Source organism: Amblyomma americanum, chromosome 1 (genome assembly GCF_052857255.1).
Source record: "Amblyomma americanum isolate KBUSLIRL-KWMA chromosome 1, ASM5285725v1, whole genome shotgun sequence".
Taxonomy (NCBI): domain Eukaryota; kingdom Metazoa; phylum Arthropoda; class Arachnida; order Ixodida; family Ixodidae; genus Amblyomma; species Amblyomma americanum.
Genome location: NC_135497.1, coordinates 75,303,849 through 75,328,081, shown reverse-complemented (window position 1 = coordinate 75,328,081; position 24,233 = coordinate 75,303,849). Strand labels below are relative to the sequence as shown.

General features: G+C 38.6%; 1 protein-coding gene and 1 long non-coding RNA gene across 2 annotated transcripts in view; one reads left to right on the top strand and one right to left on the bottom strand.

Annotated features, from left to right (window-relative positions):
• LOC144113062 (uncharacterized) overlaps positions 1–7,395 on the bottom strand; it is an 89,997-nt gene extending 82,602 nt beyond the window's left edge. The window contains exon 1 of the long non-coding RNA XR_013310586.1: positions 7,338–7,395. This is a non-coding gene — a long non-coding RNA (uncharacterized LOC144113062). The remainder of the gene's footprint in view (positions 1–7,337) is intronic.
• Positions 1–23,054, top strand: part of sls (sallimus) — a 223,794-nt gene extending 200,740 nt beyond the window's left edge. The window contains exons 157-170 of the mRNA XM_077645939.1: positions 2,554–2,662; positions 4,213–4,401; positions 4,519–4,629; positions 6,236–6,347; positions 6,476–6,648; positions 6,724–7,008; positions 7,354–7,508; positions 10,596–10,743; positions 11,531–11,741; positions 12,059–12,147; positions 16,422–16,745; positions 17,679–17,833; positions 19,788–19,938; positions 22,204–23,054. Coding sequence (XP_077502065.1) covers positions 2,554–2,662; positions 4,213–4,401; positions 4,519–4,629; positions 6,236–6,347; positions 6,476–6,648; positions 6,724–7,008; positions 7,354–7,508; positions 10,596–10,743; positions 11,531–11,741; positions 12,059–12,147; positions 16,422–16,745; positions 17,679–17,833; positions 19,788–19,938; positions 22,204–22,418 — 2,427 coding nt within the window. The 3' untranslated portion in view covers positions 22,419–23,054. The remainder of the gene's footprint in view (positions 1–2,553; positions 2,663–4,212; positions 4,402–4,518; positions 4,630–6,235; positions 6,348–6,475; positions 6,649–6,723; positions 7,009–7,353; positions 7,509–10,595; positions 10,744–11,530; positions 11,742–12,058; positions 12,148–16,421; positions 16,746–17,678; positions 17,834–19,787; positions 19,939–22,203) is intronic.
• The last annotated feature ends 1,179 nt before the right edge of the window (positions 23,055–24,233 follow it).

Below are 24,233 nucleotides of genomic sequence, written 5' to 3'. Positions count from 1 at the left end.
GGAGAGAAAATTGCATGAGAAAGGCAAGATACATTGACATGACAGAGTACCTCAACCCTTTGCTTCAGTATGACAGAACTTGAAATGTCTTAACATCATACGAATTGTTCTTTCCTGTATTAGTGATTTGCTGTGGATGTCATTGAGAAAACTGTTTTTCAGAGGCAATCTGCTTTACACGTACTTCAGCAGTAGTTTTATAGTTATGTGTCTGTGCACCTTAGCAATAATCACCAAATCCCAGCAACAGGAGCCACATTTGAGTAAAGGCAACTGCCAATGTAAAAACACTCACGCACTGATATTCGACTGCACGTTAAAGAATCCAAGGTGTTCAAAACCATTAATATATAGCCCTTCATTGCAGCATGCCTCAGAGCTCAGGTGTAGCTTCAGCATGTTGTGAAATCCATTAAAGTAATAATTACTTCTGTTTGGGAAATAATTTAGCTTCGTACTACTTAAACTACAATTAGCTGGGAGCATTACTGTTTAAAGAACATTATCCTTGAACACAGTTTGCAATGTGCCTCACTAAAAGTTTTATTAGCAAACGTTTTGTTCACTGCTTGCCATAAAACAATCCAAATTATATCCACTGGCTATCCACATGAAGGTCAGAACAGTAATGATGCAAACATATGCTTTCTCAAAGCATAAAGTCTTTACTAGCAGTTTTATACGACATCAGATATATTGCAATAATTTAAAACTGGCTGTAATCGTAATATGAAAGACAATCTCATGATGAAAAAGAGAATGGCAATACCAGTGGGTAAGATATAATGGGATTACATAGTACAAATGCACAGTGCATGCTACGTGTTCAGGGCTGCACGCTTTGTTACTATTATGAATGTGTGCATTAGTCTCGAATTATGAATGTGTGCATGAGATTTCTACAATAGAGCTGCATTTCCAGAATTTGCATTACAGCAAGCTATAACAGGCATCGCCTGGTAAAGAGCACATCCACTAGTGTCCAGCCAGATCTTTCCAATAGCATTGTAGAAGAACAGTGTACACGTCTCCCAGGCATTCAAAGGGCATTAGTAGTCACTTAGAAATGCATTGAAGGGACACTGAGGACAAACTGAAGTTTGCCTATATCAACAGATTATTGCATTCAAATGATCACTGAAAGCAGACCTTTTATAGGCTAGAAAAGATAAAAAATTAAATACAAGTGTCGCCACACTAGGCCATTTTCACAAGCAAACTATGGTGTATCAAGGCAGTTACATTAAGTGCAGATATCAGAGGCTGGGCTATGCTACTATTCACCACCAGTGATCAAAGAGTCCTTTTCAGTAAGGGCATCACGAGTTTGAATCCAGTGGCAGGAAAATTTTTAAATGCAATTTTCTAAGCAATAAATGCGTCTTTTGCTGCCATACAAACATCAGCATAGATACGAAGAGCCACAAAATCGATTTTCCCTCAGAACAAAGGTTGGATGGAATTCTCCTCAGTGTCCCCCTAAAATGCACAGGCACGGCCAAAATAATACCGAGTACACTTCAGCATTTGCACTTTTCTCATGAGTTCCAGAGAAAAAATCTGTACAGAAGTTTCTTGGGCTTACAAATGAACACACAAGCAGTATTTGCTGATATATTTATTAAATAGCTCATAATTTTCACTAGTTAAGGCGTGAGAGCAGTTTGATCGCTTCAGCATGCTCCATAGTATTAAAGCAATAGCTGTAAGGCTCCCATTCACCGGAAAATGCGGCGTCCCGGTGGCGTCTGGCGTTGTTGAGTTGCAGAACTCCAGATTAGTCAAAAAGGTTTGACATCACACGTGGAGCAGCGGAATTGAAAAGTGATTAAAACATTACATAAATTCTGATTACAAGGTTGCAACATAACTCACACATCATTTCAACATGTAAATATGTAAAGTAAATGAATTACACTGAAAAGAAAATTTGTGTCATTAGTAGGGAATCGAACCCCTGACTTGGACTGCAAGTCAGACGAACTACCCCTAAGCCACGCAAGCACATTTTTACAGCTTGGTTAAAGCTGGGTTTTATATGTATGTCGTGTGGTCTTTCACATAACGTGGTTGCTTACGAATGTATTCTAATGAGTATGTATGTGATTAGAGAGGCACTAATTAAGGGAGTAGTGATTAAGCAGGTAGCAAAGTGCACGTCAGTGAGGGGTAAGTGTACACGAACGACTGTATGCTTATGTCATTTGACATTGGTATGTCATGTGATCTGGTAACATTAGCAGAGCATGTGATCCGGTAATATGCTAATGAAATCAAATGGAGTCGCTGACGGGATCCATCAATGCTATCGCGGCATACCTTAAAGGCGGAGCTTGAGTGTCCCCCAAATATTATGACTGCAACAATACATCTTGATGTTCATGCATACTCCTTTTTAGTTCTAAGAAAGGTCATGTGTTGGGCTATTATGAAGGGTGTGAAAGAAGAAAAATATTTGGACATCTCTTCTAGTTGTTTGATGTATATAATGCTTACAACTGAATGGCTCTAACTTCTCTCAGTGGAAACTAAATACCTATTTATTTATTCCAGGCAACACTGACAATTAAAGACCTGCAACAAGCAGACACTGGAACTGTGACACTCACTCTCAAGAACTCTTGTGGAGAATGCAGCAAACCGTTCACTGTCACTTGCATTGGTGAGATATGTGGCCAGCCTCTGCTTACATATTCAAACTACTTCTAATACTCTATAAATCCTAGTTCTGCAGAATGTACGATTTTCCTTGTAATGTGGGTAAATACGGTGAAATTTGCAGGAATAGTGCATAAGCCACACATACAAGTGTGCACTGGATCAGGATCCCATTCCAGGATGTTTTCTCAGGGTGTGCAACAGTCCTGATTTTTCATGTATCTGGCATCTCACTATTTACTCGCACCGATGGTATATATAGATGGTGCACTTAATTAGGCGACATATTCTGTTGACTCTGATGGTTTGTGCTCAAGAAAGCAAAAAAAAAATCAGTTTTTGGTCAGAATATCCACTGGAGTTCAATTAATATTTTCTATTTTCTTTTTCAATGAAACGTTCATGTGAAATAGGAAAATGGTTCTATGTAGAGTAATCAACTTTAGTTTTTCCAGAAATAACATTCTACAAAGATCTCATAAAAGGTGGAGAACAGCAGTTTTGCAATTTGCAAATTTTTCAAAATTAACGGCTTGAACAGCAAGAATTAACAAATTTTTGTGGCCAGGGTTCCTCTTGCATAGTTAATGCTAACTGCCTTGTTTCCCCGTACAACTTTTATATTTTTACATTAATTATTAAAAACAAATCACAAACTTCGTTTCAGAAATGAGCTTCTCAAACCTGGGCAAAGTTTGTCCTTGCAAAAGACCCTAGACAAAGGTGTTTTATTTGTCCCCTGCATATCACTGCTAACCAAGCACAGCCACATTCTCATAAGTGTAGGAATATGGGCCCAATTATAAAGCTGTAACAATCCACACAATGTATTTGTTGATCATTTGTAGTAGGTAGTGTAATGCTAGCTACCACACCTCAGTCCACAATGTCAGAAAGCTTGCCACTAGAACACTGCCTTAGAAATGGTAATTTGCTTTATGATTAAAAATGTGGCAGCATGATCATAATTGTTCCTTACTGTTTTCTTCAAAGAACTTTGCAAACAAGACCATTAAACTGAGAGTTGCAGCACTTACAGACAGCAAAGACTTCTAAACCAAAACAGTTCTGGCAAGCTGTCGATGTATAATAACACCAAGGTTCTTCCCTTTGTGCATGCATACTACACCACATTTCTTTCTGACAGTGGTAGCTTGCTTTTCAAACCTTGTGGTCTCATAGATAATGACTAGTAATTGGGGAAAAAAATGGGCATCTGTCCAGCTAAAAGTTGATTTGCCTATGCAAGTTTTTAGGCTGAGTGCCTGAAAGGCAGCTTGTAAACAATGACCCTTCTGCACAAAATATGTTCAGTGAATAACAACTGCTGTTTCTGCAAATTGTCGCTATTCTGATCAAGGTATTCCAACTAGCCCTTCAAAGCTGTCAGTCGCTATCACACTGTTGAGAGCATGGTTTGCTGTCACGGCTTTGTAGCTTTTACATTAATTTAAATTGCATTAAAGCTTGTAAAACGTTGTCTTTTATGTTCAATGAATGCACTGCTCTGCCGCTTTTACACATATCAGCTAATAAATGTGGCTGCTTTTTCAGAGACGCCCAGTGCACCAGGGACGCCCGAGCCTTCAGATATTTCCAGTTCTGGCTCCCTCACACTCTCCTGGAAACCACCAAAGTCTGATGGAGGCTCCAAAATCACGAACTACATAATCGAGTACCACGACCGAAACACACTTCGTTGGATACTTTATTCTGACACAGTCCAGGACACTTTCACTAAAGGTAAGATCCTACTTGTCAAGCACCTGCTTCATTTTAAATCAGTCATTAAAATCAAGTGTTGTGGCCACACTGCTGTCAGCTACAGCTCATTTAATATGATCGTACGACTTCTTCCAGTGGAAGGCCTATCACCCGATGAAGAGTACATGTTTCGCGTCACAGCTGAAAATGAAGCTGGAAAAGGCGATCCATCTCCTGGAACCAAATACATCCGCATTCAACCAAAAGGCAAGTTGCACCAAGAGCAAGGGCAGCAGAAGCACTTTTAAAAAGTAGTCATCAGATGATCATACTGTCCATTCTATGGACTGCAGCCAGACATTATATTATAAATGACTTTTAATCACAAGTTCAATTTTGGGGAATTTCATTCTATGCTGATATTTAAGAATAATTCAGAAACACCATTTTTTTAATATGGCTGGAACAAATCCTGTGAGATGGCAACCATAAACAAAGACTGTCTTCGTATCAGCCAGCTCACAGTGCAGTTACAACCAAATGACCTCAACATTAACTGTTTGTAAGTCAGCCACGGTGAACCGTTTTATTCTGTGATATGCTGCATATGTGCAAAAGAGCATGCATGGCGAAGGGGCAGAATGCAGCCAATGTCAAGGTGAACTTATGGGCCATTTCAATTAATGAAGCATGCACAGAGCGTGATGTAAAATGAAGAATGTGCTGATCTGGAGGCCTGTATACACAGAATTAAAATAGGCTCATTTGGTGAGCACAGCACGATTATGTCTGTAAATCCCCTGAGATAACCATGAATTCTTATTTTTACCATTATTTTAGACTTGTATTTGAGACTATACTGTCACAATGTAAAAAACCTTTGAATGCATCAGTTCACTAATTTGGACCAATACCAAAGGAAGCTTGGCTATCCACTTGTGTGACAGCATGGATTACTTGCAAGACCAACTTTTTATGAATAGTAGGCCATCTGCAAAAATCGTAACAATGAAGAAATGTTCACATTATCGCATCTCTTTTCTGGGTATAAAGTTCAAACTGTTTCACAAGCATTCATACATTACTGAAAATAAATGAAGCACCCACATGCGTTTTAAGAAAGTCAGCTCAAAAAGTGCTTATAATATTCTCACAATCATGGAAACACCACTGCATGAAGGATTAAAATCCTGAAAATTAAAATGCTGCCATTTTGTATGCTAAAAAGCAGTGTGCATGGATGCACTTGTTAGCCCTTTGTAAGGCGCAACCTATATGAATGTCGCACATGCATACAAATGATAAATTTGTGTTCAGAATGACTCTAGAAGTTGAACAACATTACTTTCACGGTGTTTCAAGCATTGGCTTTGTAGAAAAAAGAAGTACACATTTGTATCAGTGACTTTACGTACGCATCCGTTCCTCAGTATCGACACATAAGAAAACTTGCAATAGAACTGAAAATAACTTCAAGGACATTATGAGGCAGTTGACTGATGAAAAAGGCTCGAAAGCTGAACAAGTTTCCAAATTTTATGTTTCCTGCCAATATGGGCCGCATCAAACTGTATGCCCGCACTTGTAAAAACACAGCAGAGCACCAAGGAAGCCTATCAGTGAAAGAGAAAAACATGCTGAATGGTTTGTTTGATTGTTTGGTAGTATTCAGCATGCAAAAATATTATATGAAGGCGCACTGTTGTCCATTTGACGGCACTCAAAGCAAGTGGGAGAACATGAGGCTAGCTCTCCAACAAAGGGTTAATATTATCAATAGTTCACATGCTCTTGTCTTTTCTGTGCTTTCTACTTTGAAAAACAGAAACAGTCATCTTTCAAACATGCTTCTCACCCTTTCTTGTATCTCTAGCTGGTGAACCACCAGTTATCTTGGAGCACCTGACTGACAAGGTTGTTGGCATCAAGAAACCTGCTGAATTAACCTGCAGAATTTCTGGAAACCCTACACCTACAGTCAAATGGTAATAATAAACTAAACCTACACATCAGAAAAACAGGTCTAAAAGTTTGAACCAAAAGTTCCAGAAAGCAAAAAATAAATTAGAGACAGAGGTCTAACAATCTTAAACTTGCGTCTTCTCTTTTATAGGCTTAAAAATGGCAAAGATCTTGTCATGATCAGCAACTTCAGTGCTGAATTTAAAGACCAAAAAGCTGTACTTCGTATCAAGGAGGCATCCACGAAGTCAGGAGGAAAATACACTTGCAAGGCAACCAACCCACATGGATCCACAGAAACAACATGCACACTGTCTGTCCAAGGTAAGTATAGACATTTTTTACGTACCTACGCACCTGGAATTCTTACTAAGCACTTCTTATCGTCTCTTTCATCAGATCCACCACGAGCAGAATTTGATGAAAAACTACGCAATGTCCGTATCAACAAGCAAGATGAATTCAAAGTTCCCTGCACAATTCATGGATTTCCAAAGCCCACAGTCGCATGGTTCCATGACGGAGTACCTCTTCAGTCAACCAAGCACACGCTCATCACAGAAAAAGATGACACTTCCACTATAACAATTCACAGTGCAGAAGGTCCAGATTCTGGTATCTATACAATTGAGCTGAAGAATACAGCTGGAAGCATAAGCTACGATTTCAAGCTCAGAGTGCTCGGTGAGTTTCTTGTTCGATTACATCTGCCGGGCTCCACATTAGGGCCCTGCAGGCAACACAAGTTTTTTCCTTCTCATTTCCAACTGCAATGTCCAACAACACCGTTTCTGTTACAGAGCTCAATAGTAATTTAAATCAGCATCTAAATTAATAGCACTCTATAAATGGTTGCTCAGACAGTGGTTTTTTGGAAAATTCAAAGAGAAGAAAAAAACCAGGGACAGGAGGAGTGGATAGAACTACATTTTCAAGTTTCCAAAACATTGCCCCCACCCACCCAATGGCCAACTTTGTTAAATCAGTTATATGATATGAAACTAAAAGAATACCTTATATTGGTTCCAGACAAGCCAGGTCCACCTCAAGAGCCCATTCAGTTCCTGGAAACTGCAGGAGATCATATTACATTATCTTGGCAACCACCCTTGGATGACGGAGGGTCTCCACTCACAAAGTACATCATCGAGCACTGTGAGACAACAAGAACAGTTTTTATTGAGGTAAACAGATGCTTCTGTGACGATTTTTGACTCCTTGAGTGTGTTGATGTTATGATATTCATGAGTTGCTCCTTTTATATTTATTTATTTATTTTATTAGTTAGTTAGTTTGTTTGTTTGTTTGTTTGTTTGTTTGTTTTAATATCCACAGCACTACAAAACAGCATTACCATATGGGGAATACGACACAGGCAGCAAAATGCTATACAAACAATGCAACCATGACACATTACTGGTTCAACTCAGAAACAAAAGATTTACAAAGATGAAGCAAATAAATCACTGGACATAATCAACTCTACCTCTTCAGTTAGTCTATTCTAATCTCTTATAGACCTTGGAAAGAAAGCACACTCACGTGTCATACACATGTCAGATCTACAGGTACTTTCCTTTAATTTTGGTGGATGTTCAAGCTGTAGTGAAACATAGTTATGAGCATAAATATATGTCACTGTTTATGCCAGTTTTGCAATGATAAATACTGTGAAAAAATTTTGAACGCTAGAAATATGTGCATTTTTGCAGTGACTGCCATCCAAAACTGCTATTTACACATGAAATGCTAAAGTTCCTGCTATAATTATTAAAGACATACCACACACCCAGAATTTGTACCCCCTCCAGTTTATCTATATATGTTTTATACCAAGGATTCCATACTGAGCAAGCATATTCTAGAACTGAGCAAGCATTAGTTTTGAAAAGTAACTCTTTCGCATCTGAAGGCAACTGTTTAGTGTTAAGCCTAAAAAGAAACCAAGAACGCAACAAGCTTTTCCAGTTACATAGTTGGCATGATGTCTCCAACGTTATGTATACACAGAGCTATTTGTATTCTGATACTGAAGAATGTTTCGTTCCATTAATTCTACGAACGAGTTCATGCGTTGTTTTTTTTTGTGAGGTGCATATACACAGATTCTTGCATGCTAATAAATATCCCCCACTTCCTACACCATTCGGCAATCCTATTCAAGTCATCCTGCAATGCAACACAGTCAATCGGATAGCCGATAACCCTGTAAAACACACAATCATCCGCAAACAGACAAATATTAGAGGCACTGCCAGAACAAATGTCATTCATAAAAATCAAAAATAACAACGGTCCGAGGACTGATCCTAGAGGTACACCAGAAGGTACAACACATTCTCTTAACAACTTACCACTGATTGCTACCCTTTGTTTTCTGAAATGCAAGTAACCCTTTATCCAGTCAGTGATTTTCTTATTACCAAGACAATTTCTGCAGCAGAAGAGAATGGGGAACTACATCAAATGCCTTCTAAAAATCTAATAATACGAACTCGACAGAAAACCCTTCATCAAGTGCGCTTGTCAGATCATGAATCAATTCAGCAAACTGTGTTACACAGGAAAATGCTTTGCAAAAACCATGCTGCTGTTTATTTAATAAGGAATGCGTACTCATTAGTTAATAATACTAGTGAAAAGCACATGCTCTAAAACTTTACAAGCAATTCTTGTCAAAGAGACAGGACAATAGTTAGAAACGACATTGCTAGGGCCAGATTTGTACACAGGCACTACATTGGCTAATTTCCAGTCAGAAGGCAGTCCACCTTCTTCCAAAGCTTTTTCATAAATAAATTGTAAATATTTAAAGAACCCATGTACTTTTGCACTGAAAAGAGCAGTTGGTAGGTCATCCAGACCAGGAGCACTCCAAGCATTTAGCCCTTTGAGAAGCAATTCAGTTCTTCTTTGGTTAAACTCTATTCAGTGCATAGGGTCAACATTAGCAAAACCAAAATTGAAATCAACGCGATATGTGCTAGGAATAACAACAAATACAGAATAAAAAACTCCTTTAAGCACTCAGCTTTATAAAGACTATTGTTAACATACATACCTTCATGTTCAATAAATGGAATCGATATTTAATCCTTTCAGTTTCTTTTCATGAATTGCCAAAATTCTTTATGGCATTTAAATAAAAAGAAGAATAAAAAGGAGTATTTTGCTCATTTAACCGCTGCCTTCACCATACTTTTCATGCATTTAAATTTTTATTTTTATGCACTGGCTATCTTTTTTTATGTGCCCTATATACAGCCTGCCTTTGATCTGTGGGCCTGCGTAGAGTTTTGTTCAACTATGGCTTGCTTTTGCTTTGTCGTGATGTCAAGATCCGACTACAAATATACTGTCCCATTAAATAAGACCAATTGGTACCTACAAGAACACAAACAGAACCATTTAGATTCCAGTTGGTTTCTATGCAAGCTAAAGTTTGAATCCAAGCAAAAAGTAGGTTGAGCTATGAAGCATGTCTCAAATCTTAATTTAAAACAGAAACAGAATAAGCATGCCTGGGCATCCCTAATTATACAAGGTGATCTTGTTGCTCTCTTGCTAAAAAGTGGCGGCATATTTCTAGGCACCCTGTAGACTCATTCATGTAATGTCTTCCGAAGTTTGCTGGGTTTTTTTTTCCCAGCACTTTAGTTTGTTCAACTATAAAAAAAAAACGTAACCTTCCTCTAAGTGAGCAGAGCAAACAGTATACATGCTGTCACAACAACTCTAACAACACCCTTGCATGAAAAGCTCCCCAGTACACTATCACAAGAAGCATGTAGCCCCACCCTAACACTATCATGCGTCCTTCTTTGGTGAGAGCACACCAAAATGTATAGGCATTTCAGAATTGCAGCTACTGTGGTCAAGAATTGAACTTGTCACCAAAAGACCAAGAGAAATATTTAGTTATTGCTTCATCATAACGAACAGACTTCACCACGAGAGCCACCTGTAATCCCTTACACAGCTGCAAAAAACGTACAAGTAGCCTTCACAGATACATCATGGCAACAAATGATTCGGCATATTCACTAGGCCGTAATCTGTGGATCAGATAACTGACTGTAGTAGTGTTGCAACACTACCACTCTTGCAGAGACATATATTTACAGTTTACTGTTTTCAAGTACTTATAGATGCATGCTAAACAACCATCAACAAATTTTTTTTAATATCACTCTGTACTGTACCATGGACTATGAGCAAAACTATTTCTGTTGTATTCATCAACATATAAACCGATTTTATATGTGTTCTAGGTTGGAACAACGCAGCCAGACACTCCTTCCTTCAAAGATCCTGATGTGACAGAGGGCAACGAGTATCTCTACAGGATCTCAGCTGTAAATGAATATGGCACAAGTGCGCCACTTACTTCTGAGCCTGTTGTGGCCCGTTGCCCATATGGTAATGAAGATGTTCTCTCAAGTCTCTCTAATTGTGACAAAAATAAAAGCAGGATTAGCAATGTTTAACACAGAGGGCTTTTTTTTGCATATTTAACATCCCAGAAGGTTATTACTCTATACTGTACCGTGCACTATGACCAAAACTATTTCTGTTGTATTCAACATCCCAGAAAGCGAGAAGGACCTACTCAGTAATGCAAAACTTCAGTGACATTAGTCATACTTTTAGAATGAAGTAAATGTCATGCATGCTACACAACCCTATTTCAGTATGGACTATGCCTCCCTGTGCAGCCCACATAGCTATTTACCATGACTCCTGGGCCACTGCTCCAGCACACCCAGGTCAAATGGGATAGAGAAAACCCGTGTGCCACCGAATGGTGCTTGTCTTTAGGTACAGCTGTGCAGTTTGGTTTGAAATACTGGGAGGATCAGAATTCTCTGCACTGCCGCAATGAGAAAAACTCCATTTTTGAAATTCTAAGAACTTATATGGCTATTACTGATGGCTAGCACAAGGTGTCTAACTGTGCAAGCTAAAAAACTGACTATTATAATTTAGTTAACTAGCTTACTAATATGATTTACCTGTTATCTGACATTTGCACTACTGGTACTACTACCCATCCTTATAAATCAAAAACTTTATTTTTAAATATTACTAGCAATTTTTATTGAAACATTGTTTGTGTGTTTTTGTATGCATGTATAAGTGTGCATGCACACACATTGAATATGATCATAGGGGTATTCATTTTATTTGTGGTATTTTGCTTTTAAAGATAAACCAAGTGCACCAGAAGGTCCACTGACAACTGCAAAGATGACAGACACTTCACTCGTCTTGACATGGAAGGAGCCACTCTCCGATGGCGGCCGCCCCATAATCGACTACACCATTGAAAAACGCGAGGCCTCTAAAAAGGCCTGGATTAAAGTTGGGACCACAGAGAGCTTGTCTATGGAAGTTACAAACCTGAAATCAGACAATGCGTAAGTGTTTTTCAGGTTATCGCATTAACTAGCATTCTTTAGGCATTATATGCTTGCACAGAGACTATTAACCAATGCACATTAACTTCCTAAGAAAAGCAGCAATCAAAGAGAGCAGAGTAGTGTCTGTAATTTCAGTTTCTGGTAGGTTAATAATATTTTTGTGCAGTTCATTAAGGCAAATTCCCGGCATATTCTTTTCTCTATGACTTATAGTATTTTCTAATATAAAATATTTCAAGTGTAATGTCACAAACAATAGTAGACAGGGATGTGCAGGAGGTGCATTACAAAACTTTTTATTTGATCCCTTCCAGGTACATGTTCCGAGTGACATGCCGCAACGAAATAGGCAGCAGTCCACCACTCACAAGCGAAGAGCCAATAACAGTCCATGCTCAAATACGTAAGTGATGATGCTAAATTGTGTCACTGCCATTTTGGCATCTGTCATTTTTAGTACAGTAACATGCTGTTAAACTATAAATTATAGTTGCTAATGTTAGTGCAACAGCTAAATGTTAAAGGAGTAAAGACACCAAATTTTTGGTTGCATGTCTTTCTTTTGTATGAGTATTCAACATGATTATATGAGTTTCACTATGTGGAGTTCACCGATGCAAAGTAAATAATTTAAAAGTGAATTTTTTCTCTTGTGTTATTCCGGTTCAAACGCGAACCAGTGGCTATGGCATACAAGATAATTTGAGGTCGTGTGTGGCATACTAAAACTACAGAATAAGAGCTGCTTGTTCATTTGTTGTCATTCCAGCCCTCAGGGTAGGCTGGTTTAACAGTTGGAGTGAAAGCAGTGATTATACTGAAGCAGCGATCAAAAAGCAACCAATGATTGCAGACCTGAACAGACTATGTACAGTAGCAGGCTTTAAAATTATTATGAAAAAAAAATCTTTAAGTAATGGACAGTTCGGTGAAAGAGCAAGTGTAGTAGAGGTAGCAGATATTGGATATAACCTGGCAGCACACTTATTTGCACATAATAAGTCACATCACGTCTGAACCATGATGTCGAAATTATTAGGGGGGTAAGAATGGGCTGGAGTGAAATTGGCTGACATTCCTAAGTTAGAAGAGGCAACTTACCAATACACCATTCTGTATCCTGCCAGTGCTTAGTATGAGGCCAAAACTTCGCGTTTATAATGAGAAGCATTGCACAAAACAACAGCACACTGATGGAAGGGGACACACACAGACAAGTCCTGTCTTGCACAAGAAATTTTTGCTGCAGATCCAAGAATGTATATACATGAGGAACTGTGCTTGTACAGCGAAAAATTCAGTACGACAAACTGCACAAACACAGATAACAAAGGCACAGGATTACTTCACCACTGTCTGGAAACACAAATCCTTTATGATGCAGTGATTTGAACATACATTGATGCACTAGCCATCAAGCAGAGTTGCACATACAGGCATGATCTTTAATGTGGCGCAAGGATATGACAGTGGTGTGGCAGTTAAAGAGTGACATTCTTAAGGGACACTGAGGACAAATTGAAGTAAACCTGTATCAACTGCATTCTAAAGACAAAGGCACTGCTTTCAATGAAAACGAAGCTTCTATAAGCCAGAAAAGGCCAAAAAATGAAATACAGGTGTTGTCATCCCCAGCTGATTTCTTAACTAAACTGCAATGCGTCAAGACAGTTTTTTTGCAAGAATCTCTGAGGCTAGGCTTTACTGCCCTTAACTTCACTTCAAAATGGTGATCATGAAGTCCTTTTCGGAGTAGACAGCAACGTCTGAATTGAGTGGCAGAACAATTTTTTAATGCTATTTTTTCAGTAATAAATGCATCATTTGCTGCCAAACAGGCATCAGCATAGCCAGAAGGAGGTCATAAAATCGATTTTTACAAAGAACAAAATTTCATGGAGTCTTCAGTGCCCTTTTAAGGGCAAACATTCAAGAAGGGCCTGTCAGCCTATGTACACTTTCCAGCAGGACTACAGGAACCATACAACACTCTCAAAACATGCAATACAGCATACTGATGCTGGCACCTTGCGCCACCTACAAAAACACCATGTGCTTTTCCATGCGAAACGGCTGGCCTTAGTTTATTCAAAGTAGAAAAAAACATCCTGAATTTTGTACTCTTGTCTTAGATTTTAGTTATTTGAGCTCTCATAGCTATTTATTTTTCTTAGCTTACTTAGTCTTCCTGTTTTTGATACCATGATAAAGCTTTAAACACATGGCAGAACAGCAAACTGTTTTTGCTGTTGTTTTCTGCAGGGATACTGAAGATGAAAATACTTTTGTTTCATAAGGGTGTACAGACACCAAACTTTGGTTGTGTGTTTATTTGTAATGATGCACAAATCACCATGTGAAATTTGCCTGCACCCAGTAAATAATTTAATTGATTTTTTTCTTTCATGGCATTTTGATTTCATTTTTAATAAAGGAATGCTGGTTACAAAATTTCAGGTCATGTGAGGCATAAGAAACAACCTGTGATATCATAGCTTTTGTTCATTCATTGTCTTTCCAGCTCTTGCTGCAGGCTGGCATAAGAATTGGAGTGAAATAAAACAATGAAGCAGCAACTGTACTGCAGTTTTTTCTGCCTAATTTACAAACAACATGAGAAAAAAACTGATCTGCAAATTATTTACCAGGCAGAGGAAAATTCCATGTGATGATCCTTGTATACTAATATATGTCTTGTGCACTGTTTAAAAAGAAAGCACGCAACTAAAATTTTGATGTTTTTACTTTTCAACTACTCAAGTAATAAGGTCAATGCGGGCCCATCGTTGGGTGCCTCTCAATCTGACTGACAAAAACAAATGAACAAAAAAAATAGATTAGCAAAGATAAGACAAAGCAGTACCTCGTTTAACCACCTTAAAAAGTCAGAAAAAAAATTTATCAAAGGTTTTAGAGACTGGGGATTATAATGCCAGCTAATGTGATCAGTTAAAAAGGTTCAAACTGAAGTCCAGGAAATAAAATGTGTTGGCTTTAGAAATTTCAGGTGTGACCGTCAAACCCTTTTGTTCTTACACTAAACTTCTATGAACTGTTGTCATAACTTCTCAGCAAAAGTGAGCTGTGTGTAAGTGCTGAATTATGATCCACAAAACAAAATGCAGAAATGTCAAGTTCAATAAACCTGACAATCAGAACCTCATCAACTTTTACAAAAAAATGTCACTTAAGACTGTTTGTACTTCATTGCTGCTTCTCATTCTAAGCTGCCACTGACCAGTTTAATTATCTGCTAACTTGAAGGCCAGCAAGGAAGCCAAATTGAGGGCAAGGAAACTTCAGTGCACAATGATTAAAAAAGGTGAAAAATGTAATAGCAAGGGAATAAAAAAAAAGATAAGCATGGATCACAGAACAAATAATGTTTAGTTATTATGGTATTTAGTTTAAATAAGGAGTAAATGAACTTAGTCTTGGGCAGAATATTAAAGCAAAGAACTGATGATGTATTAGTGTGACAGAGTACTATGGCACTAAACTGTTAGGCATGTCAATAGATTTCTGTGGCTTATTTCAAGAGTAATGTAGTACAAGATCAAGACAATTTGGGAGTGTGCTCACAGCGATTGAGAAAAAGTGACTTTTATTCCAGTCACACAGACACTGCCATCAATGTACGCAGGTAGTTTCACATGTCTTGTGATGTTATGTTTAGATAATGTGGTTTACTGTTACATTTGCAAAAGATATGAAAATAAGCAGAAAAATTCCCCATAAAATCTATATGTATAAATTTTTGTGAATTCTAGTGAGAAGAGAAAGTATTTAAAAAATGGCTGCCAGTTCAGCATTGCAAAGCACGAAATATGTGAAAGCACAGTGTTTTGCAGGTGGACACTACTACCTCAAAGTGCGATTGACGTGTCCACTGACCCAGGGAGCCAGTTATGTGCCTTTTCTTTCCTCAAAGTTAACCATCCGCTGGTTTTTAGAAAAGGAAAGGCGCATAACTACCTCAATTTGTAGGTGGATGCCACCACCTACTCACAGCATGACTGAGGTGTCCACTGATCCTGTGAGCCAGGTACACTTGCTACTCACAGGCTTCACACAGACACCACTGAAACCTGGGAAGTGCGACTAGAAGTGCTTTCGCACTAAAAGAAAAGGACAAGTATCCTAATTCCTGCTGAATTTTTCATTAACACATTAAGAATACAATAACTTGCAATAGTGCATAGGAGCCTTTTCCGTTAATAACCTGTGACACCGCAAAGAAAAAAATTTATGGATACACCTATGCAATACTGAGTGTAACTGCTGCAGAAATGCACTCTCACAGGCTAAGCTTGCAATTGCCGGACCTTTACTCTGCTCTTCTTTCTCTTCTTATGGAAGCCCATGCATTATATTGAAGCTGTCTTCTTCTTTGTCTCTTATTACTTCTTCATCTAGGCTCACCGTGATCACATGGGTAGCCTACCTATGCAGTCACGTATACAGTGTATGCTTATAAAGACATGGGTGCTCTTCATTGTTATCTGAATAATTGTGGTGGCCATGCATGCAGTAATTGCATCGGTTATTTGTGTAGCTTTATTGTTATCTAGGTATGCTGTACTGCAGACACAAAACAAAACTTGATCTGCAGAAAATCTGCCATGCAAGCCCTAAAATGCAGAAGGTTAACGCATCATATTTTGTGCTTTTCAACAGAGCCTCCAGATGCACCTACTGGCCCCCTACGTATCTCTGACGTTACGAATAAGACTGCAACGCTTACATGGAGCCCTCCTGCATTCGATGGAGGCTCTCCCATAGTCGCCTACATTGTCGAGCACCTCAGCGAGGACCAGGCAGCTGTTGACCCGCCAAAGTGGGCGACAGTTGCAAATGTGGATGGAGGAACGACAACGCACCGAGTAATCAGTCTGAGTGACAAAACAAGGCATCGTTTCCGAGTTTGTGCAGAAAATGTAGCTGGCGTTGGACCACCCTTGGAAGACACTGGTGAATGGCAGACACTACCAGCTGCAGCTGGTAGGTCTCCCCTATTTAATAATTAATCCTTCTAGGCATCATTTATTATTTTTATTCAAAACAAATATTTTCTTGCCTAAATAGTATCTCCAGGTTTCAAGAAAGCCAATTCGTTAGTTTTCCAACGGAACACACCAGTAGTTACGTTTTTTTACACACATGCACAAAATTTCTCACAGACCGTCAAAATTGTAGGAAACTGTAATATCAAAACATCGGGATTTGTGAAATTTAAACCCTTGTCATTGTGGAATCAATTTACTTTTCAAATGTCCACATTATGCTCGATAGTCAGAAAAAACATTTAAATCATCATTGGTGGCAAAATCTATCTACAAGAAAATTATAGAGAATGTGGTATTGTGCTCACTGTTTACAGAAATATTATTTGCTGCATTTGCTAGTCAGCATGAGAAAGCATGTTATTTGCAGTATGAAGGATTCTAAATTCACCTGAAACAAAGTAATCAGTGCCAATTATAGCACATTCTAAGAAGAAGCTGCGAGTTCACAATGTACACACTTGTGTACAAAGTGCCTTAAAGGTTTAAGACTGATGTGCAATGCCCAGTGGAAGAAAACCCTAGCAAATCAGTTAACCAAAAACAAAGACTCCTGTCAGCATAGGCTGCTTGACTGTTAGCAAAGCAAAAAGAAGTTGTAGAGCAACAGCCTTGCTTCTATTAAAGGTGCGCCATATATTGATGCCACAGGTACCACTAACATGCTGCTTTATTTCTCAGATTGTGAAATTTGGCATTTTATCACCATGCAAAGATATGTGATATATTTATGTGATTGAGATATTCTAACCTCATAAAAAAACACTTTTTTAGCTTTCCATTTACATGTTGGAGCGCTAAATCCGTGCTAAATGGGGGCTACCTAGAGCCAAAGAGACCCAAAAAATAATGCATTACATCATCTGTGCAGATCGCCCGACTCCACCCACTGCACCACTTGAAATCTTAGTCACCGGTCCAAACTCAATGGATGTTTCATGGGGACGCCCTGAGTGGGACGGTGGGTCTCCACTCCTGGGCTACACTGCAGCTCTAAGAGATACATCACGTACAATGTGGATGGAGGTAAGTCAAATTTAGGTATCTATAGCGCCTCAAAAGGCAGTCATCACAGGCCAATTGTGCAGCAAAACAAAGAGTGTCAAATTACAAGCTTTACCCTAAGTGCAATTGTGCATACAGTAATTACACTGAAAGTGTGTACTCAAATACAGATCACAATGGATATTTTAGTCGCATGTGTCAAGAAAAAAATCAAACCATATTTTGTAAATTTGCTTTACATTTGCTACTGCATCACAGCAGTACGTGTTCTAAATGAACCACAGTCAAATCTTAAATATAGAAAGAAGTGACTAAAATGAGCACGGTTAGGCTCTCAGTCATGCGTACACACATTTTTTTAAGCAACCACCATGTTATTTCAGGCACTGGCATGATCAAGAGCTTTATATGCATTACACTGATGCTGACAAGGCCATCAACTCACGTGCAGTACAAAGCAGCCCCCTCACTTAGGCAGATGTTGCCTACATCACCTCAAATTATGAATTTTCAGTTTCTCATTGTGTTATAATAAGCAGTACAGTTCCTGGACTCTAAAAAGCCCATTGGAACTGATGACTCAAGAGAAGAAAATCTCTAGACACAGTTCACAGCATTCCTAGACCCTTAGCGGCCCTAAATAATTTCTTTCTGTTATAAGATAAACAGATGGGCAGGCCTTTCATGTAATTGAAATCCTGAAGCATGGGTTCTTTCATGCATCGAACTGCCAGCGTTATCAGCCAATATATATGCAAAAGGCTACACAGACATACAGTGAAACCTCTTCAAAAGGATGGCAAATACATTTTTTGATAAAGGTGGGGGTGCATAAATGACCTATGTTCATATGCTAAATGTGTTCGAAAACCAAGTCAGCACATCAATCAGACACTGAAGTGAACGACTTTCCACCACTAAATCAACCTCATTTTGGCCACTGCAGTGGCTCAGTGGTAATGGTGCTCGGCTGCTAGCCCAAAATATGCGGGTTCGATCCTGGCCGTGGCGGTCGCATTTCAATGGAGGCGAAATGCTATAGGCCTGTGTACTGTGAGATATCAGTGCACATTAATGAACACCAGGAGGTCGAAATTATCCGGAGCCCTCCACTAGGGTGTCTCTCATAGCCTCAGTCACTTTGGGACATCAAATCCCATAATCCAAACCAGCAACATCACTTTTACTTGGCTATGTAGTATCCGCTTCTACCAAGCTTCTGTACAATTCCAGGCACCAGTACAGTGTCAAAATGTGATGGCCCCCTTTTATTTCAGACTGCCTTAGTGCCCACGTCCTCTCTGTCAGTCCCATTTTCATGCTTTCTCCCTCATTTTCCGCCAGTGTCTTCAGGTGTGACCCTACCAACCCACCGAAATTAAATGGACAGATGGCATAGGAATGTTAGTTTCCTGTCGTTTCAGTATCATATTGCAGCAAATAAGCTGCAGGAACTGGCATGATTTTTGCAGTGCTATCTGCTTCACCCAAGTAAAAACGAAAAGCAAAGAATGAGCATTTTCCCTACTCTGGGATTTTTCTGCTTCACTGTTCGCACTAAGTGGTGTCCACCAACAGTATACTTCAAACAATCCAATATAAAGGACATGCTCTTCAATCAAAATCATGATAAACTTTGTAAAAATAAAGCAACTTCATCAGAACAGGGGCTTACTATACGATATGCAGAACCATAGCATTGATAAATTCTTCACCTCAAAGCTTTCTGTAAATGTAGTGGCACTTTTTATTGATTTTTCAAGAGTTGGCTGCTGCAAAGCCAGCCACTCAACTTGAATAAAGACAGTAACACTGAAGTAGCTAGGGGAGAGTTGCAGCTGCATGATGAGAAGTGGATTTGAGAAGAAGAAGAGAACAAAAAAAATCACATGAGATTCTTGCCGCAGGATCATCACAGCTCAAGGTGTCAGTGCAACTAATTAAGGTCTGGCTCTCCTACATCTCCCATTTCTAGGTGGGCCAAGTAGATGCTGAAACTCTGCGCCTTCACGTCAAAGATTTGGAGGAGGGCGCCCAGTACCATGTACGCATCTTGGCTCGAAATGATGTGGGCTTCTCCGACCCACTTGAGTCAGAAGAGCCCGTAACTATTTTACGGCCGCCAGGTAAGAGCCCCATGAACATCTCTCTATTATTCATGGCATGCGTACCTATTAGTGTTCTTTGCCTGGAATTCACAACATGAACTGAAGTATATTTTCCATGCTTCATTTTTAACCATGCATCACACGCTAAATCATGCTCCTATGGTTTATTGCATGCTTCCCTCGCTTACAGCTATGCATAAATCTATGTATGCACTAGTATAGTAGCAGTATTCGGGGTATAATGGTGCAGAGGCAATCAACGACCAAACCCAAGGCATTTATGTATGCACAACCAAGCAAAGGAGAATCTATTCAAAAAGAGGGTGATGCCTTCTCAGAGTGTAGTTAACCAGAAGTTCCATCATAAAAGAGGGACATGGTAGGCCATACTATACATTAACATTGAGATATCTGTTTTTGAAAAAAATATATGTAAATTTTTCTCAAGCTGAAGCAGGCTGTGATGTGCTCCCCCTCTCCCCAAAGTTATTTATTAATTCACACCACCTTGTGAGCTTGCTTTCATTTGCTGTGCTATCCTCTCAGCAAAGTAAACTTGTTGAATGTCAACCTCCATCAGCAACTGCATTTAGCACTCTAAATACAAGCCCTATCATTTTACAACAGTAATATGAACAATGCTCTATTAATTAGCTTTATTAGATGCTTTTTTAATTCGGCAATGTCCAGTGCAGCCATTTTCAGCATGTGGTGATTAAGAAGCAATTTTGGAACATATTTACACAAAATGTTCAAAGGGCTACTTTTTGCTATATGCAATCCCATGCATGTTTTTTCAAGGAATCATTAATCCACAGGATTAATTGATTCAAGGAGAGCATCTCAAAGAGCCTCCTTGTTTGCAAAAACTCATTACTGACCTTGCTTCCATTAATGTACCATACATATACTGATGCCACAGGTGCCACTAACATGTCGCATTCTTTATCAAATTGTCAAATTTGGCATTTTATCACCACGCAGAGATGTGATACAAGTATTTGACTGCAATATTTCTAACCCTGCCAAAAAATTAGGCAAAGATCTTCACTGCATTCAACTGTGGTGTGAAAGAAATCAACTTCAGATAAATCCTCAGAAAAGCAAATTTTGACTACTGCCCCAATAGATTTTAAGCATGTTATTAATGTATCAGACATCGCTACACTTCTTGGGGTAGTATTCGCCTCTAACTTGAAGTCTGACGCCCACAATAAACCGATAACTTATCTTTTCATATATTCATATTAATTAGACCACATTATTATTTTTCAACTTCATATTCTTCACGCACTTTGTTATTCTTTTAAACACAGCCATCTTACTTACTGTTTATCATCTTGAATAAATACTACTCACCTCTTATGCCTTCATCATAATTACAAAATTAAGCTCATTTTATAGTTACTTCTGCCCCACAGATCAACCACCTCGCATACCTACGTAAACTAAATATGCTGTTGTTAAATGTTCCAATTAAAAATAAAATTTACTCTTACCAAACCATTCAAACTAATTGCAATATTGAATAGATGTTCTTTTCAGCAATTTATATTTGGAATTCACTACCCACTGGCAACAAAACATCCCCCACCTCACGTTCATTTTATCAACCATTAAAGAAGCATTTACTATCTTCCTTATCATAGAAAATATTTATAATTTTATTACACGTCAGTGCACTATATTATTATTGCAAAATTAAGTCTTATGCCAATTATTTTATTTTTCTGTAACTGTGCATTGTTTTTGCCCTCAAATAGCGATAAGATTCTTTTTACTTGTCATCATGAGCCCATGTTATTATGTATCTACCAACTGTTTTTGCAATGTTTTGCACAATTTCTTTGGATGTTAACAAAATTATTCACAAGTTCCTTTCATCATGAAAATAAAAAATGAAAATAAAATTTAGTTCAGAAAAAAAAAAGACAACTCACGACTGATAAAAAATGAGTTTGTTTGCTTATTTATTTTACTCCAAATTTTAACTCTGCCCCTTAAAACTAAGTACTAGGAATTACTGTCAGTATATATGCAAGCCTCATGTAACAGTGACTGCCATGAAAAGCACTTGGTTTCCAATGGTGCACTGTTTAATGGCCAATTTATCACTAAGATGCCTTTTGCTTGCACACAATGGCTGAAGCAAAGTGCCATTGCAAATGTACTAACTGCAATATGGCAATTACAATCAGCAAGATAAGATGTCAACTTTTGTTTTGCATACTAAAGTGGCACTTTCAGAGAATTAAGAATTCATCAAGATGTACTTTTGTGCAGGATTCCAAGACCAAGCTACCACATCACCAGAAAAGAAGCCAAAGGCCAAAGCTGAGGAAACATCTGAAGACAGCTACACAACCCAGACAACATCCTCCTGGATAAGAGAGGCCAACGTTGAGCCCCTTCTTCACAGTTACACCAAGCATGTGTTGGTCAGCCGCAACGAATACTTCTTTAGGCTGTGGCATTATGCCGACACACTTTTTAAATAAGATAGAAATTATATTACTAGTTCGTTCAGTCTACATACTTTGAGGGAATTTGAAATTAAGGAGCACGTGCATGTATGTTAGCATACACTTTCTCCTTACTTTCAGATCCCTGAATATAAATAAGCTAAGTAGACAACAGTACTTAACATTTACAGCACTTTTAAACCTTCATAAATTCAAAGGTAAGCAATAAGAAATATCAACCTTAAGACCATCTAGGATATTATGCTGTGATGTGACTAAGATGCACCACATATCATACATTTTTCGTCGCAAGCTTGTACATTTCCTTGAGTTGAGCCATTTGTACCATATGAAGTGACAAAATAACATTGTGCGATTTTGTGATACAGTGTGTGCAAGCTGCTCATGACAGCAGTTTGCCGGATGGTGTATACAAGTAGTGTACTCCTGCCATCATGAGAGCAAATGAAATATGCAAGGAATGCTGCTTTATTGTTTTGGTAACATTTATTAAAGCTGAAACTGATACAAAGCTATGGTAATCCTCACGGGTTCAAAACCAACCCGACTGTAATTCTGTGTCAGTTTCACCATCGTCTTCTTTTGTTATGACATTGCAAGACTGTTAGTTGAATTTTGTTGTTTGTGAATAAAATTTGTGTTGTTACCAAACCTGATGGGAAACATTGTGATACGAAATACTGCCTCTTCCCACCTTTATTTTGTAATAAAGGTGGTCTAGCATTACAAAATAAAGGTTTATTTTCTAATTTTGTGGTCCCACAAAAAACACTAAATGAAAAAAGAAAATGAATCTAAGAGATTAGGCAGCAGAAGCCAAGTCGCCAAACAAATGATCATTGCTAAAAATGTGCAGCCAGGGTGAGACTGACTGCAAACCTGACTCGAAATAATGTGTCTGCTTATTATATGCTTTGCAAGGTCAGAAAAAAAAATTTTAAGTGTGCAAATATTCGGAAACTTCGAATACCAAATCAAATACCTTCCTATTCAATTATTTGAATGAATCAATTAGTGCATTTTCAAAATTATTCAAAACAAATCAAATATACCCTCCAGCTTTCGAATACTTTTTGAATAACTGGCACGAAGTTCAAATAAGGCCTGCCATATTTTTCTTTCACTATTCCAAAAACAGGAACCATGCACGCCGCGTATCATGCTGCCGCGATCGGTGTGCTCGGGATGGAGGGTTCAGTGCCGCAGTGCGGCCCATGGGAGTGGTGGTTTTCATAATCGCTATACATGGCATCAGAGATTGGACGACCTGACAGGGCCCAGGCAGGTTCAGCAGACCCGGCCTTTATGCCTGACTTCGGAGGCCATGCCAAATACATAGCTCTCACCCATCTCATGCACTGAGATGTGGGGGTAGTTTATTATCTTCTATTATCAACAGCAAAAGGTACTTTTCCTAAGCACATAACATGACAGTGATAAAGTTAACACACTGGCTTTGTGTTGTGACACCCTAAATGGAGACCAGTGTTACGTCTTTTAACAGATACAGCTATAACTGCGAAAGCAGCACTTCGCTGTTTCTCAATTCGGTTCCCTCACTATTTGATTCATATTTTGTTTGGTTTTTAACTAAACTATACATATTCAATTCGGTACCAAAGCTACAGTATTCGTTTTCAATTCGGTTTGGCAAAAGTACTATTCGCGCACCCCTAAAAAATTTCACATATCTCAAAAGAAAGCAGAAAGAGGCGTAATGCACCAATAAACTTTGAAAACCAAGCGAAGTATAGACCAAAGAGGAAATAAGCCGACACCGACAGAAAAAAGTATAACAGAAATATTCTAAGGCTGTGATTGATGCTTTGA